The 16,240-nt window shown below is 37.1% G+C and overlaps 1 protein-coding gene across 9 annotated transcripts in view; it reads left to right on the top strand.

Annotated features, from left to right (window-relative positions):
• MAP3K20 (mitogen-activated protein kinase kinase kinase 20) overlaps positions 1–16,240 on the top strand; it is a 169,863-nt gene that overhangs the window by 72,017 nt on the left and 81,606 nt on the right. For 6 of the 9 annotated variants that reach the window (XM_069577192.1, XM_069577190.1, XM_069577191.1 and 3 more), the window contains exons 3-5: positions 4,473–4,560; positions 10,800–10,901; positions 14,917–14,982. In XM_069577192.1, the coding sequence (XP_069433293.1) occupies positions 4,473–4,560; positions 10,800–10,901; positions 14,917–14,982 (256 nt within the window). Of the gene's footprint in view, positions 1–3,803; positions 3,944–4,472; positions 4,561–10,799; positions 10,902–14,916; positions 14,983–16,240 lie in introns of all 9 variants that reach the window. The other 3 variants (XM_069577189.1, XM_069577187.1, XM_069577188.1) reach the window with 1 other exon arrangement.

Below are 16,240 nucleotides of genomic sequence, written 5' to 3'. Positions count from 1 at the left end.
GTCCCCTGCATTGGCTGGAGATTTCTTAACCACTGGTCCACCAGAGAAGTCCCTGTTTTGGGAGTTTTTAAATCAAGTATTTCCCATTGTGCCTTACATTCTGCTGCTAAGTACAATAAATAGCTCTGGGCTCTGTGGGAATAATGATAAGAGGTACGCTGTACTGAGAAGACCAAGGGCATTGTCTTTTCGAACCCATCCTGTTCTTTAGAAGCCTGGTTCAGTTGTAGAGTTTTGTGATGTTGGCCCAAGCCTAGGAAGAGGGCTGTCTTAGTCCATTTAGGATGCTGTAACAGAATGCTGAAGATGGGGTGACTTATAAACCACAAACACACTCATAAGTTCTGGAGGTTGGGAAGTCCGAGATCAAGTTGTTAGCAGAGTAAATTTCTGGTGAGAACCTACTTCCTGATTCACAGTTGGCCATCTTCGTGCGGTGTCCTCATGTGGCAGAAGGAGGGGGCGAGGGAGCCCCATTCCATTCATGAGGCTCTACCCTCATCACCTTTTACAGGTCCCACCTCCTTATACCATCATTTCGGGGGTCAGGTTTCAACACATGGATTTTAGGGAAACACATTCAGTCTATGCAGAAAGCATGTGAGAAATGTAGCCCCACTAAGAATCAGGGCTCCATTTTTCAGTGTGTGGTAGAGGAGTGACTGCTACAGTGGGTATGCTGTGGGCAAGATGTGGACTCAGTAAGAAGCTGGCTTACTTGCAGAGGTGATTTTGGAAATATAAATGGTACAGTGCATTGGGTTGAAAGCTGGAAGCAGAAGGTTTAAGATTAAGCAAGCTTCTCCATTCTATATCTGAAAAAGTTCAATGAGGGCATGCTTGGAGAATAGACAAGCAAGGAAGGGCTCTCAAGAAGTTTTGCCCATTTGATTGTCATGGACTGCAAGAGGCAACTTGTAGCTATCCAAGGCTTTATTCTGAAAGTTCACATCAACAAAGGGCTCGTGAACACAAATTTCAATGTGGCTTCTACTGTAGTTGTATAATTGATTGACTGGCATTCTTATGAAATAATAGCCTGAAGTAACCCTTATGCCTGTAAAAGAACAGAATGAATATTGAAGCAAATCCACACCCACAGGCACTGTACTCTTCTCACTGCGCTGTTCAGAGTAAACATTTACCTTACATGAACTCTTAGCATGGCAGTTATTTAAACACACTTAATATCACTATTGTCAGATACTATTTATTCATCCACCCTTCAAATGCTGTTGAGCTTCTGCTGTGTAAAGCATGTGATCTTTCTCCCTCGTGTGGTTTTATACTAGACAAGGTGCAAGACAAGCAAGGCTTCTCTGAAGAGCAGTGGGCTACGAGAACAAATGTCCGAAGGGAGAGGAAGACCATTTAATAAAACACTGAACCAGAGTCTAAGGAGGTATACTCAGTGTCCAGACTTTTGTCTCACGGTGTCTCAGAGCTTATGGACTTCTTCAGGAATAACCCAGGAGATGTTTGTTCTGGATGCAAGTCAGGAGAAACTCATAGCTCAGAGATTAACTAAACTAGTCCTTATATACCTAGGGTAGTTCTGGGGAGGTAAGGAAGGAATTTTACCTCTTTCTGATCCAATCCTAGGGAAATCAAAATTTCCATGCAAAACAGTATTTTAAATATTTATATGCTCTAGTCATACATACTATGGATAACATGCATCTATTGTTTTTTCTGATTAAAAATTATAGAGGCTATTATAAAGAATTAGGGAAATATATGAAAATTTTAAATCAGTTAATATTCTTTTTACTACCTAGTGCATGCTCAGTTTTTTCAGTCATGTCTGACTCTTTGCAACTATATAGACTGTAGCCCACCAGGCTCCTCTGTTCATGGAATTATCTAGGCAAGAATACTAGTGTGGGTTGCCATACCCTCCTGCAGGGGATCTTCCCCACCCAGGGACTGAACCCATGTCTCCTGCATTGCAGGCAGATTCTTTATCCTCTGAGCCACCTGGGAAGCCCTTTGCTACCTAGAGATCAACACAAATAATATATTTTATTTCCTCCCCATTTCCTTTATTTTATGTGTGATTTTAATTTTTTTTTTAAATGTGGGCTCTTCTTAAATTTGGGGAATGGCTATTCCCCTTTAAACTATTGGGGAATGGCTATGCACTCCAGTATTCTTGCCTAGAGAATCCCATGGACAGAGGAGCCTGGCCGGCTACATAGTCCATGGGGTCGCAAAGAGTCAGACATGACTGAGTGACTAATACTTTCACTTTCAGTATTCTCTAAGTACATCCATATTTCTGCAAATGACAATATTTTGTTCTTTTTTATGGCTGAGTAATATTCCATTGTAGATATGTACCAAATCTACTTAGTTTTAATAGTATAAAAAATATTTAAATTTTTTGGCACAACAGAGCATTATTTTAGCCTTCATTGTTATTATGTTTCCTTTTTACCATAAAGCTGAACTTCTTCAAGCCACTAATCCATTATTTTGATGTGTAAGCCATTTGCTAGAGTATCCCAGAATTTAAATCTGGGAAACAATGGGAAAACAACAACTGGAGGAAAAATTATTTGCTGCATACTTACTTCAGCAATTTCCATTGATGAACTATTGACAGGCAGGAGCCTATAGAGGCAAATCTCTATAATACATCCACTTGCATTCAGATACCGGCTACTATAAGCACAGGTTTTAATAATTCAATTAATCCCAGGTATTTCTTTTGGAGCTTGTTTGAATTGCTAACAGGTATCATGATTTCCATTTATTGCAAATATTACTTATTTATTTAATCTATCTCTACTTATTATTAGGCCATTTTCATGAAACTCGTACAACATTCTAAAGTAGCATGTTGTTTTCGAGATGTTAAATTCTTGGTTTATTAAATTGGAACCTAAAGCCTTATTCCATAAAAATATCTTTTGCTTGCAAATCATACTGCAAGAGTTTTTCATAACTGTAAAGAATTAAAACATGAGCACAACAAAGTCACACAAGATAATAGTTGTTCTGTTATTAGCATATACCTACTCAAGACCATTTAGACATGCTTACCAACACCTGAAAAGATACATTCTCTCTCCAAGATATAATTTGTTAGTATCTTAAATGTAAGCATGAAAGCTAGCTAAAACACTGAAAATTCCATGTCATGCTGAATTATAAAATGATTGTCCAAGGATTCAGAATATTCTTATATTTATTCTTATTGCTGAAAACATTTTTAATGGCTTCGAGATTTAGATATTCTGAAGATATCAAAAAGTGCCAAAGGATAACACTGCCTGATTTTGACCAATACTGGTTCCAACATTAATGCGTCCTCACATTGAGCTATCATGCTTTACTCACAGAGAGTTGATCTGCCACTGAAAAACAGAGGGCTTATGATCTCCAAACTTCACATGAACTCTTTTTACAACAAAGGTCATTTATGCTGATTTAGAAATAAAGTTGCCATATGGATGGATAATTGTATTTATTGTCCAGTTAGTATATTTTCTTTCTACTTGGAAAACTAAATTATGAGAAGATTGTTTGATGAATACAGAGAAACCTCTACACGCAGTGAACACTCAGTAATTGTTAAGGAATTATTTCTATAGCCCCCTTCAACACTTACTAAAACAAATTGTCAAGTCAATCTTGATAAAATGAATGTCTTATCTAGTCACTAATAATGGCTCCTTTCTCTTGTTCCCGTATTGACCCCTTGTCAACCCATAACCTCTGTTTTCTGTTTAGTCAAACTACCTTGCAAGCAAGTTTCACATGTTTTTAATGAAAAATGGTCTCCTACTGGGGTGTCCCAGGTGGTGCTTGTTGTAAAGAACCTGGCTGCCAGGACGAGAGACATAGAAGACATGCAATCCCTGGGTTGGGAAGACCCCCTGGAGGAGGGTGTGGCAACCAAGTCCAGTATTCTTGCCTGAAGAATCCCATGGACAGAGGGGTAAGAATATTGGAATGGGTAGCCATTCTGTTTTCCAGGGGATCTTCCCAGCCTAGGAATCAAACCCAGGTCTCCTGAATTGCAGGCAGACTCTACTGTCTGAGCCAATTTTGTCTTAACTGTTCATCCAACTGATAGAAATTTAGTCATGTTGCAGTCTGCCAGTGGGGATATTATGCAGGAAAAAAAAATCTGTTTGACTTAAAGGAAGAAGGCTTTTACTTAAATAAATATGGCATCTCCCCTCTTTAATCATCCCCCTCTACTGTCAGTCATGTTGGCTTTCTATCTAGTAAGCACTTCTGCTGCTGCCAGTTGAACCCCATTTCTTTAAAAAAATTTTCAGAAACTTTCAATATAAATTCTTAATCTATCAAGAAGACTGCCAATGGTACTGTTTTATTAGTATCACATGCTTGTTGAACACATACACATCCTTGTAAAGTATGAAAATTGAATATAAAATCTGTTTTATGGGACTTTTATAAATGTGAAATTTTATGCAATTTTGTATTTGATTTTTGTATAGGCAGAAATACTCAGCGTCCTCAGTCACAGAAACATCATCCAGTTTTATGGAGTAATTCTCGAACCTCCCAACTATGGTATTGTCACAGGTAGGAACTCTATTTGACTTTTTTCTTTCCCCATTTACCTAGCTTTAGATTCTTTAATATGCTCAAATGCTTAATATTACGTTCTGTCATGAATTGTGTGCTACTGTCAGATGTCACTTTTGTTGCTATAAAGCATTAATAAAACTGATTATATCAATATAATTAAGAATGGTGTTTCCACTTCTACCCATGTTTAATTGTGCTAATTATATCTGTGTAAATGCTATTTAAATGCACTCGCAGCTGCAATACCAATATTTAAAGGTGCCGTTTAACTAAAATTTCATTTAATTAGTTGAAATGAGCGATGTTTTTTGTAACTCTGTGACCTTTTACAAATTAAGATTTCTTGAGCTACTCATGTTGTAATTCTTCGCAAGGCATTTTAATCCCATTAGAGCATTCTTTCTTCAAGGTCTCTGATGTGAGAATAATATTTTTCAGGTTTGGTCATCTGGGTTGGTAATGACCTTGATCTAAATTATCGCATAATATGGAACTGCAATTTATAACTGATGGAAATACCCTTTCCAAAATGGAGCACACAGGAAATTTTGCCATATAAAAATACAGAATGGCACCTATTTATATTACTTTATACTTTGGCCACCTCATGCGAAGAGTTGACTCATTGGAAAAGACTCTGATGCTGGGAGGGATTGGGGGCAGGAGGAGAAGGGGACGACAGAGGATGAGAGTGGCTGGATGGCATCACCAACTAGATGGACGTGAGTTTGAGTGAACTCCAGGAGTTGGTGATGGACAGGGAGGCCTGGCATGCTGCGATTCATGGGGTCGCAAAGAGTCGGACATGACTGAGCGACTGAACTGAACTGAACTGAAGCTGTTTATTGGATTATTATACAACTATGAGTATCAGTTCAGTTCAGTTCAGTTGCTCAGTCGTGTCCGACTCTTTGTGACCCCATGAATCGCAGCATGCCAGGCCTCTCTGTCCATCACCAACTCCTGGAGTTCACCCAAACTCACATCCATCTAGTTGGTGATGCCATCCAGCCACTCTCATCCTCTGTCGTCCCCTTCTCCTCCTGCCCCCAATCCCTCCCTGCATCAGAGTCTTTTCCAATGAGTCAACTCTTCGCATGAGGTGGCCGAAGTACTAGAACTTCAGCTTCAGCATCAGTCCTTCCAAAGAACACCCAGGGCTGATCTCCCTTAGGGTGGACTGGTTGGATCTCCTTGCAGTCCAAGGGACTCTCAAGGGTCTTCTCCAACACCACAGTTCAAAAGCATCAATTCTTTGGCCCTCAGCTTTCTTCACAGTCCAACTCTCACATCCATACATGACCACTGGAAAAACCATAGCCTTGACTAGATGGACCTTTGTTGGCAAAGTAATGTCTCCGCTTTTGAATATGCTATCTAGGTTGGTCATAACTTTCCTTCCAAGGAGTAAGCCTCTTTTAATTTCATGGCTGCAGTCAGCATCCACAGTGATTTTGGAGCCCCAAAAAATAAAGTCTGACACTGTTTCAGGTCTACGATAAGTATAGTGTTCAATATTACAATACATAACTTTGACCCAAGTTCTTTATCATGGCAGTTCTTTGACCAAAATAAAACAAACAAGAAAGCCTTAAAAGATCAGGCAGCCCTCTTTTCTTCTGCTGTAGTGGTAAGAACTTGGATTGTCTTTATATAATTGTCTTAAAATAACAACAAAATACCCTCAATAAAAAGGACTGGATTAGGTACTTCCTTATAAATTATGTTATCTAATACTTAGAATAACCTATTTCACGTAAGAAACTGAAACTCTAACTTAGGTACTTTTCCAAGATTACCCAACTAATGGTAGAACCACAGTGGCGTAAGTTTTTCAATTGATTTTATACAGAATCTCCTCTTCTTATACGTAAGCTAGGTTCTGGACGGCTATGAGCACACTTTAGATCCAATAGATGTGGAAGACTGAATGTACTGCTCCGTTTTATGTAAGAGACTTGAGTGTCCTCAGCCAACCCCCGGCAGATCACTGAAGGATGCTAGTACAGACGCAGCTGAGTCGTGTGGAAGGTCAGATGGGTTGGAAATGAGAGCACTTGCCTTCCCTCTTGAAATGAAAACTAGTATGGCAGACTTGTAAGTAAGTAAGGCAGGCACGAAAACCGTGATCACCCAATCCAACTAGCTCCCTCTTTTTAGAACCTCATTGTCTTTCTCAGATGCTGGAGTCCTGATGTGGAAACCTTGAATAGCTTGTACCTATTCCGTCTTGAGTGTACTTGTTAATAAAAAAAGGTTGTTGCATCAGGCAGCTGTTGTCACTCATTCTGAGGACTTGAAAGAATAATTTATCAGAGTGATGGAACGGAATGGACACCAGAATAGGAATTGAGAGATGAAATCTTGTCTTGATTCTGCCAAAGCTCCATAGATGGGTCCCTGATGATCTATGTCTCAGTTTTCTCTTCGTGCGTGAAGGGACGAGAATTGATTATTTCTGGGTGACAGTGTGTATAGGTGCACCCATGCATGTGTGTTTGCCGAAACTTCTCATCACAGAGACGATTTTCTAAAACCTGCTTGTAAGACTTAGAACAGAGTCCAAGAGGTAGCTGCCATTTTATTTCCCTTGGAAGGGAATTGAACATCTTTTTCTCAGATCTACAAAATAATGGGATGACTAGAATCTCCAAAGTCAAAAGAAAAGGTACAATAGAGGATCGTCTTCGATCATTCTTTGATTTTTGGAAACGTCTTAATTCTGTACTACCGATCAAGCAATAAGCACTAACTGGAGTAACTATAGTAATTTCAAACAAAATAAGCTTAAGAAATATTACTAGAAATAAATTGAGTCATTCATAATGATAAAAAGAATCAATACATCAGGAAGATATAGCAATTGTAAATGTATACACAGTTAACAACAGGTCCTCAAAGTTCATGAAGCAATAACTGACTGTAAAAGAGAACCAGTCAGTTCAACAAAGGGGTTTCAGTATCCCCATTCTCAGTAATTGATAGAACAACTAGATAGAAAATCAGCACGGATATAGAAGACGTGACAAACACTCTCAACCAGCTCTACACACCACCCAACAAAGAATGCATATTCTTCTCAAGGGCATATTCTTTAGCATGCATGATAAGTTAAATCATGAAATAAATCTTAATGCATCAAAAAGAACTGAATAAAATGGAAGAGCAGTTCAAGTTCACTGCATGAAGCAGGGCACCCCATGCCAGTGCTCTGTGACAGCCTGACGGGAGGGGGCGGGGAGGGCGGTGGGAGGCGGGTTCAGAGCGGGGGGACACGTGTACCTGTGGCCGACTCATGTTAATGCATGGCAGAAGCCATCACAATATTGTAAAGTAGTTATCCTCCAGTTAAAATAAAGGCTTGAAGAGTTCTTTAATTACAACAGAATTAGAAAATCAATGCAAGAAAGAAACCTGGAAAAGTCCCAAATGTTTGGAAATTACACGACACGTTCCTAAACAGTCAATGAGTCAAGAAACTACAATGGTTTTTTAAATATTTTCGACAGACAGGAAATGAAAATGCAGCATATCAATATCATAGGTGGAAGACAAAGTAATACTTAGGAGGGAATTTATAAGCATATTAAAAAGCAGAGACATCACTTGCTGACAAAAGTCTGTATAGTCAAAGCTATGGTTTTTCCAGTAGTCACATACGGATGTGAGAGTTGGACCATAAATAAGACTGAGCGCCAAAGAATTGATGCTTTTGAACAGCGGTATTGGAGAAGACTCTTGAGAGTCCCTCAGACAACAAGGAGATCCAACCAGTACCCTAAAGGAAATCAGCCCTGAATACTCATTGGAAGGACTGATGCTGAAGCTGAGCCTCCAATACTTTGGCTGCCTGATGCGAAGAGCCGACTCACTAGAAAAGACCGTGATGCTGAGGAAGATTGAGGGCAGGAGGAGACGGGGATGACAGAGAACGAGATGGTTGGATGGCATCATCGACTCAATGGACATGAGTTTGAGCAAACTCCGGGAAATGATGAAGGCTAGGGAAGCCTGGCGTGCTGGAGTCCATGGAGTTGCAAAGAGTTGGACACAACTGAGCGACTAAACAACAACACATCTATATTTTATTTAAAAAGAAGGTCTGAAATTGATCATTAAGCTTTAACCTTAACAAACTACAAAAAGAACAAAATAAGCCCAAAGCAAGGCAATGAAAGGAAATAATAAGGATTAGAGCAGAATAGAATAACATAGAAAACAGAAAAATAATAGAGACAATCCATGAAACTAAAATTTTGGTCTTTGTAAAGCTCAGTAAAACTGACAAACCTTTAGCTGGACTGACCAACAAAAAGGAAAATACAAATTGGCAAACTCAGAAATGAAGGAGAAGACAGCATTATGGTCCCAACAGAAATTTAAAAAGGTTATAAGGGAATATTATGACCAACTTTATGGCAACAAATAGGCAATTTAAAATGAAAATGATACAATGAAAAAATCCCTAAAAATACAAAAATTTTCAAAACTGACTCAAGAAGAAACAAAAAATCTGACCAAAACTGCAAGTAAAGAAATTTGAATTCATAATTTAAAACATTTCCATAATGAATTTCCAAAACCAGGTGATTTCACTGATGATTTCTATACGAAATATAACACCAGTCCTTCCCATACTGTTTCTGAAAATAGAAGGAACACTTGCCAGTTCATTCTGTACAGCCAGCATTATCCTAATAGCAAAACCAGACAGAACCATAATAAGAAAACTACAGACTGCCATCCCTCCTGAATATAGATGAAAAAATCCTTGACTAAAAAAAAAAAATCCTTCACTACATATTAGCAAACTGAATCCATCTACCAATAAAAAGGATTATACATTACAACCGAATGGGATCTATCCCAGAAATGCAAGGTTGATTTAACATCTGAAATCAATTAATGTAAAACACCATAATAGAATAAAAGACAAAAACCAATCTGACATTCTACAACACCCATTTATAATAAGAAATCTCAGCAGGCTAAAAATAGAAGGGAATTTTCTCCACCTGATAAATAACATCTAGAAAAGGAACCATGCAAATATCTATCAACCCAGTGAATGAAAAAAGTGAATGTGCTAGATCAACACAATGAAATACTGGTGCTGCTGTTGCTGCTGCTAAGTCGCTTCAGTTGTGTCCAACTCTGTGCGACCCCATAGACGGAAGCCTACCAGGCTCCCTTGTCCCTGGGATTCTCCAGGCAAGAACACTGGAGTGGGTTGCCATTTCCTTCTCCAGTGCATGAAAGTGAAAAGTGAAAGGGAAGTCGCTCAGTCGTGTCCGACTCTTCGCGACCCCATGGACTGCAGCCCACCAGGCTCCCTTGTCCCTGGAATTCTCCAGGCAAGAGTACTGGAGTGGGGTGCTATTGCCTTCTCCAGGACAGTGAAATACTATTCAGGAATAAAAAGGAATGAAGTACTGACACATGCTACAACACAAAAGAGTCTTGCAAACATTATATGAAGAAAAGAAGTCAGACATAAAGGCCGTATATGGTTTCATTCCATTATGTGACATGTCTAGAAAAGGCACATTTGAGAGTGAGAAAAGATAAATCACAGGGCTGGGGCTGACAGTGGTGATTAACTACTAAGTGGGCAGAAGGGACTTGTTTGGGATCATGAAAAGGTTAAAATTGGGTTGTAGTGATTATTGCACAAATCTGTAAGTTTCCTAAAAATCAAATTGTACACATATGATGGGTGAATTTTATGATATGTAATTTATATCTCAAAACCATTTTTAAAGGAATTTTCTCACTTTCTTGGCCTTTTGTAAAGCTTAAAATTTGAGGACTAATCTAAATCCTGATGCAACAAATATTGATTTGTTTACATTGTTACATAACCCTCTGGCTTATGTGTTTAACCTTATTTATCTCCTAAGAATAACAATTTTTTGAAATACCTATATTCATGCCTGCCTTTGTTTCAAATGCATTCTTGCAACACCTTTGTATTTCTGAATTCCATCCAAATAGCTTTTGATTTCATCACCAGCTGAAGATATTATCTATTCTGTTAGCAGTCTTGTCTTTGGCAGATTTCTTTCCATGATGATATTAATTTTGAGAAACCACAGCATAGAACAGTTTTTTTTTAATAAGTTTTAATGTCTTTTGTTAAATTTTTTAGCACATTTTCTCAATGAAACCATGCAGTCTTATTTGTGAATTGTGCCTTGGTTTTAATTCTATGCTTATCTTTCCTTTGAAAACAGAATACGCTTCTCTGGGATCACTCTATGATTACATTAACAGTAACAGAAGTGAAGAAATGGACATGGATCACATTATGACCTGGGCCACTGATGTAGCCAAAGGTAATGTTTCATGTATTCTTACAGCATAGTTGGAGAGATCCTGACATGGTGAGTTAAGTCAGAAGATTTCTTATTCTGTCTTAAGCTTTTTTTTTTTTTTTTTCAGACAAAAGTAGCAAGAATTCTGCAGCTTACTGTGCACATAATATTTTAGGCCATTGCCTTTCCACTGCTGCATTCCTTTTTTTTCTCTTTCCTTTCTTTACTTCTTTACCAAAAACCAAGTTTCAACAAAATCAGTGGCTCCAAGGAAGATACTTTTGTCCCATTTTGTGACACTGTAATTGACCAGCTTGCTCAATACATTAAATGGAAAAATCATATTTCTGTTATTGTTCCGTAAGTCTCAGACCGCAGTATCCAGAAAATGTGACTTATTGTAGGATTAGTTCTACTTCTTTTGTATATATAATATTATGCTAAAAATAGTAACCACTTGCAAAACAGTTTTATTTGGCCTTCAATGCAAAAGCAATTCAGATTTTATTTTATATTTAATGTAAACTTGAAAATCACCCTTGGAAATGGAATATTTTTTAATACACAAAATCCCTAAACAAGGTGCCTAGTTCTTTTTCCCTCATAAATTCCTTCATACACAAATGCTCTCTAAAGCAATTTAAACTCCATTTATTTTTATCTTTTTTCCATTTTCCTAACTGAATGTTTCTGAGTTTTATTTATAACTGTCAAAGTTGCTTTGGAAACAACTTAATCTAAATAATGAATGCTGATGGTTACATTTGTATTCTAGCAACCCCTGGAAAGCAAGTGTGTCCAAATTTTACTGGGGCAATTAGCTCCTTTGGGTTTTGCTGCTCCAATCTCTACAAGTATCTCTTTACAAAGCAAATAAAAGGATATTTAGTACTCAATAAGGAAAGCAACTCATAGTTCACTTTCACTGGAAAGTCACACAGAGACTTCCAAAAGTAATAGTCTTTCCTTTGGGGAATTATCCTGTTTTAAGTTTCATCAACACCTGCCAAATTCTTCAAATAGAGAAAGTGGAAATTAAAAAAAAAAAGTTTCATGCAAAATGCTGCAGCTTGAGTGATACTTCATTACCTTATAAGAATAATAAGCTCTATGTTTAGGATGGTGTACTTAAGGCTTTGGCTGTGTTAATTAACTTAATTGTGTATTCATGCATGAGACATCTCAAATCAGTCTTAAAATTTCTCATTCTTCAAGACATTTTCATGGAACATCATAGCCACTTCTCTGCATATCAGGGGCCACCTGTTTGTAAGCTGGTTAATGTGCTGTTTTTGGAAACTGCCTGAAGCATTGTGGAAATACTCTTAGAGAAATGTAAATACATATACAAGCAGTCCTTGACTTAAAGCACTTCACCTTACAGACATTTGCATTTAGGGTGCTCAACCAATTACACCCATCTTATTACCTAATGGCACTTAAGATGGATAGCAAACAAATCAGCTGACACCAGTCACTCGGCTTCTTGCTGTGCACACTGTTTAGCTTCCCTGGCCCTTAGCCTGTAAACCTCATCCCTCCTGATCCCTTCCCCTGTAACAGTCCCTGTCTGTGGGGCAAGTCCTTTGGCTCCAGATCAGCTCAGTCATTCCTAGGGTTTCTCAAGAGTCCCGGCTGTATAAAAAAGAAAAGGAAGAGAAGGAATAGGGCTAAACAGCAAACTGGAACTACAGGTGAAAAACTGGGATGAAGAAGATGGGAGTGTCCAAAACTACACAGTAATAGAACTTTCATTTTGGTGGCTGATGAATTAATGTGAAAGGCTAAGTCCTAATGTGTTCAGCCTCAAGTGAGAAGTGTGAAGCAGAGAAGACAGTCGTTTACAACTATACAGGTAGTTCTTAATATTTAAAATGGCCTACAAAAAGAAGAGATCAATGCTTTCAGAATGACTTCAACCCTCTCTGATAAAGCTATGTGTGGAACTTGGAGATGACATAGGAAGCCTTGATTTTTGTTGATTCAGTTTTGAATTCAGCTGTGCCCTTCAGTTTGACCATGATTGAAGCCACTGAAGCAACAAGATGTTGAGAAATCAGAGGATGAATAATTCATTTCAAATAAGAGTTGATTCATGCAGTTTTGAAATAGGCATTGCTTAACATTACTGGAAAGAGAAAACCTTCTCAAAGGCAAAACAGACTCTCTTCTTTCTGGGTGGGAAGAGGGAAGGAGGGCAGACCAGTGTATCTGAAATTGCTGCAAGTCAGCCAGCAATGGGTAAAAGGAACAATTAAAGCTAACAAGCCTGGATGCAGTCTCCGAATGGTCATCACTGATTCCAAATCTTCCCAAAGTGACACCTGGGAAATCTTTTTTAGGAAACCTTGAATTTTAAAATTGATGGAGACATTTTTCAGGCCTCCTGTTTTCTTGCAATAAAAATATGGCAGAATTGTATATAGCGCTATTGAAACACACTAAATAGAATTTTATATGATTGTGCATGTACACTAAATATTCTATAAATGTATACTATATGTTATACACAGATACCAGCTTGCTCAATACAATATGGTACTTCTTCTCATAATATCTACAGTGAGGAAGAAAAGTCCCTATATTCAAAGCTTTTGTGCTTGAGTGTTTTTTTAAATTCTTTATTGTCAGCAAATGTAGAAATGAGGTAGCTCTGCCTCTAATAGTAATTAAACAGTTTCTACCTGAAAAATTATTCAGGAATTGGATTCTTAAAGCAAGAGAGAAATAACTATGAAATTCTGTCATAAAAATTATTAAATGTTACCCAAGTTGTAGCTATTGAATTTTCACAGCTTGGAATATGTAGAACTTAATATTAGAAGAAAGATTTCCTTTATTCCAGTTACATTTTATTTAAGATATTTGAATTGCTATACTTTTGTTGACTCTTCAGTAATAACTTTAAATGGCAAGAGTTTAAGTGTTTTGAAATTTTTCATTGTTCTTTCATGATTCTTCAATATATAATAACTAGAAAGTAGAAAATAATAGATTTTTAAAAATTAGCCCTTATAAAACTGAAATTTTCTATATACTGAAAAAAGAACCAAGGCCTCATTATTAAACTGTGTTCAGCATATAATTCATTAGCCAAAGAAATGGTTTTGATTGAGGTGAGAGGGCTATTTCTTCGATTGTTTAGAAGACAACTTAAGAAATAGGAAATATTTCAGTAGAAAGTGCTTTTGTTCTTTATTCTAGATAGACTATATATAAATACAAGGAAGGAACCAAATATTACTAAGGGGGTAACTGTGAAATATGTATCTTTTAAAATATAATTTTTTATTCAAAATAAGAAAACTGCTTAATTTATGTGCATACAATTTACTGGAGTAACCTGATTCTTAATATGTTGTAAAGAATTTAAGAGTACATTGAAATATAGATTATCTCAAAGATTTGTAAGAATAAAATATTTTATAACTACTGTGTATTTTTCTGTCTGAGGATCACAAAATTCTTTACCAACCGTAACTAATGAATTCAACCAGTCTCCCCATCCCTACCCCACCTCCACTCCCAGGGTCTTACCAGAGTGAATACTGAGAAAATAAATGAAGCTGCCCTGGGTAACTTCAGACATGCAAATGAAAACTGAAATTTCTGTTCAGAACTGTGGCTGATTTAGAAGGCAGTTGGTAGTGGAATACCTTAGTCACTTAGTCACCTTATCATTTCTTTCAGTGGCATCTGTTTTACTTTTGTGCAAACTCCAGAAAATCAAGGTGTCCTATTGGATACTGTGAGAAGCTAACTTTATTCACAATCAAATTCCGACTTATATGACATTAAACCACATACACTTTCCATAGTATTTAAATTTTCCTAGTGTAGGCATGTCTTGTCCCTATTTTATCTATCATGGAAGAATAGAGCACATGGACTTAGTTTTTGCTATTAAATCCTTTGTAAAAATATGGAAAGTAATACTGATGTTTAAAATAGAGGTAATACTGATATAATGTTGAAAATTATATTAACTGTATTTCTATTATAATTATATTCATTATATTTCTTTTTGTATGAAAAGGAATGCACTATTTACATATGGAGGCTCCTGTCAAGGTGATTCACAGAGATCTCAAGTCAAGAAATGGTAAAGTAGTCATATGTTTTTATCTCACCTATTATAAAATACATGCACATGTATACATACATGTATAGAAATAAGCATCATGCTTTCCATATCTTTTGTAACCTGCTGTTTAACTCACAGCTAATATCATGAAAATCTTTCCCATTATTCAAGGGGCTGCATAGTATTTCACTATATAAATAGCACAGAATGTGGACATTTGGGTTTACATTTTTTTTCTATGATAAAAAAAAAATGTTAAGCTTAATAGTTTTCAGCAAAAATTTGCAACACATCCCTAATTATTTATCTGGAATCATTCTCTAAAAGAGGTATTGCTGGATCCAAGCACATAGTGGTAGTGTATTTCTAACTTCTATTTTTAGATGACTCTCTGTACTAGCAGTTTTGAGTTTTGTTCTTGTTACTCCTGAATTATTTGGTGTAAATTTTTTATGTCACTCATATTACCTGGAGGAGTGCCCAAAAATGATCAGCGGGGTTTGGAAAGTAAAAGCTTTCTTTTTCTTCTTTCTCTTCTTCTCTGCTTCTTAAAGTTTATTTATGATCCTATATTTTATAATTTGTAGAGTGAGCACTTTTAAATGACTGGCAGGATTAGATGTTACCTTCAAGTAGGAGTGGTAATTGAATGCTTCTTCCATTACATCACTTGAAAATTAATGGAGAAAGGCAGTGGTGTTATTTAACTAGCCAGCACTGAGAGCTTGAATCAGAGTTTGCTACTTAAAAAAAAATAAATCTTGATGTCGATTCATTTACATGCTTTAGTTATTTACTTGCTTTCTAAGTGATTCTTCATGTTTTCTATGTGATTCTTCTAAAAACAATTTATTTTTAGAAAATCTTTAAATCATTGCAGTTAAAATGGGTAAATACTAATAGTGTGATTTTTGGAAAGAGTAGTCATGGTCAGTAGAGAAAGAGAACGCAGGAGTTTGACCGGCTGCCCAGGACCGTGATGCTTGTGGGGGTGGAGACGGGGAAGTTGTTCGCAGCTGCCACTCCTCAGCAGTTCAGGTTGGACCACCACCCCAACCCTGAAGTTGACTCTGGCTCATTGTTCTTGCCCTTTTCTAGGTTTCATCACTTATCCTTTAGCTTTCCTTAGATGTAAGTTTCTTAGAGCTAAAAACTTTTAATATACATGGGTTAACAGGAAGTCATTGGGCTTCCCAAGTGGCTCAGTGATTTAAAAAAAAAAATCTGCCTGCCATTACAGGAGACACAGGAGACATGGCTTTGATCCCTGGGTTGG

Source organism: Ovis canadensis, chromosome 2 (assembly GCF_042477335.2).
Source record: "Ovis canadensis isolate MfBH-ARS-UI-01 breed Bighorn chromosome 2, ARS-UI_OviCan_v2, whole genome shotgun sequence".
NCBI classification, from domain to species: domain Eukaryota; kingdom Metazoa; phylum Chordata; class Mammalia; order Artiodactyla; family Bovidae; genus Ovis; species Ovis canadensis.
The sequence above is the reverse complement of the archived record's forward strand: the minus strand, read 5'-3'. Positions and strand labels throughout refer to the sequence as shown.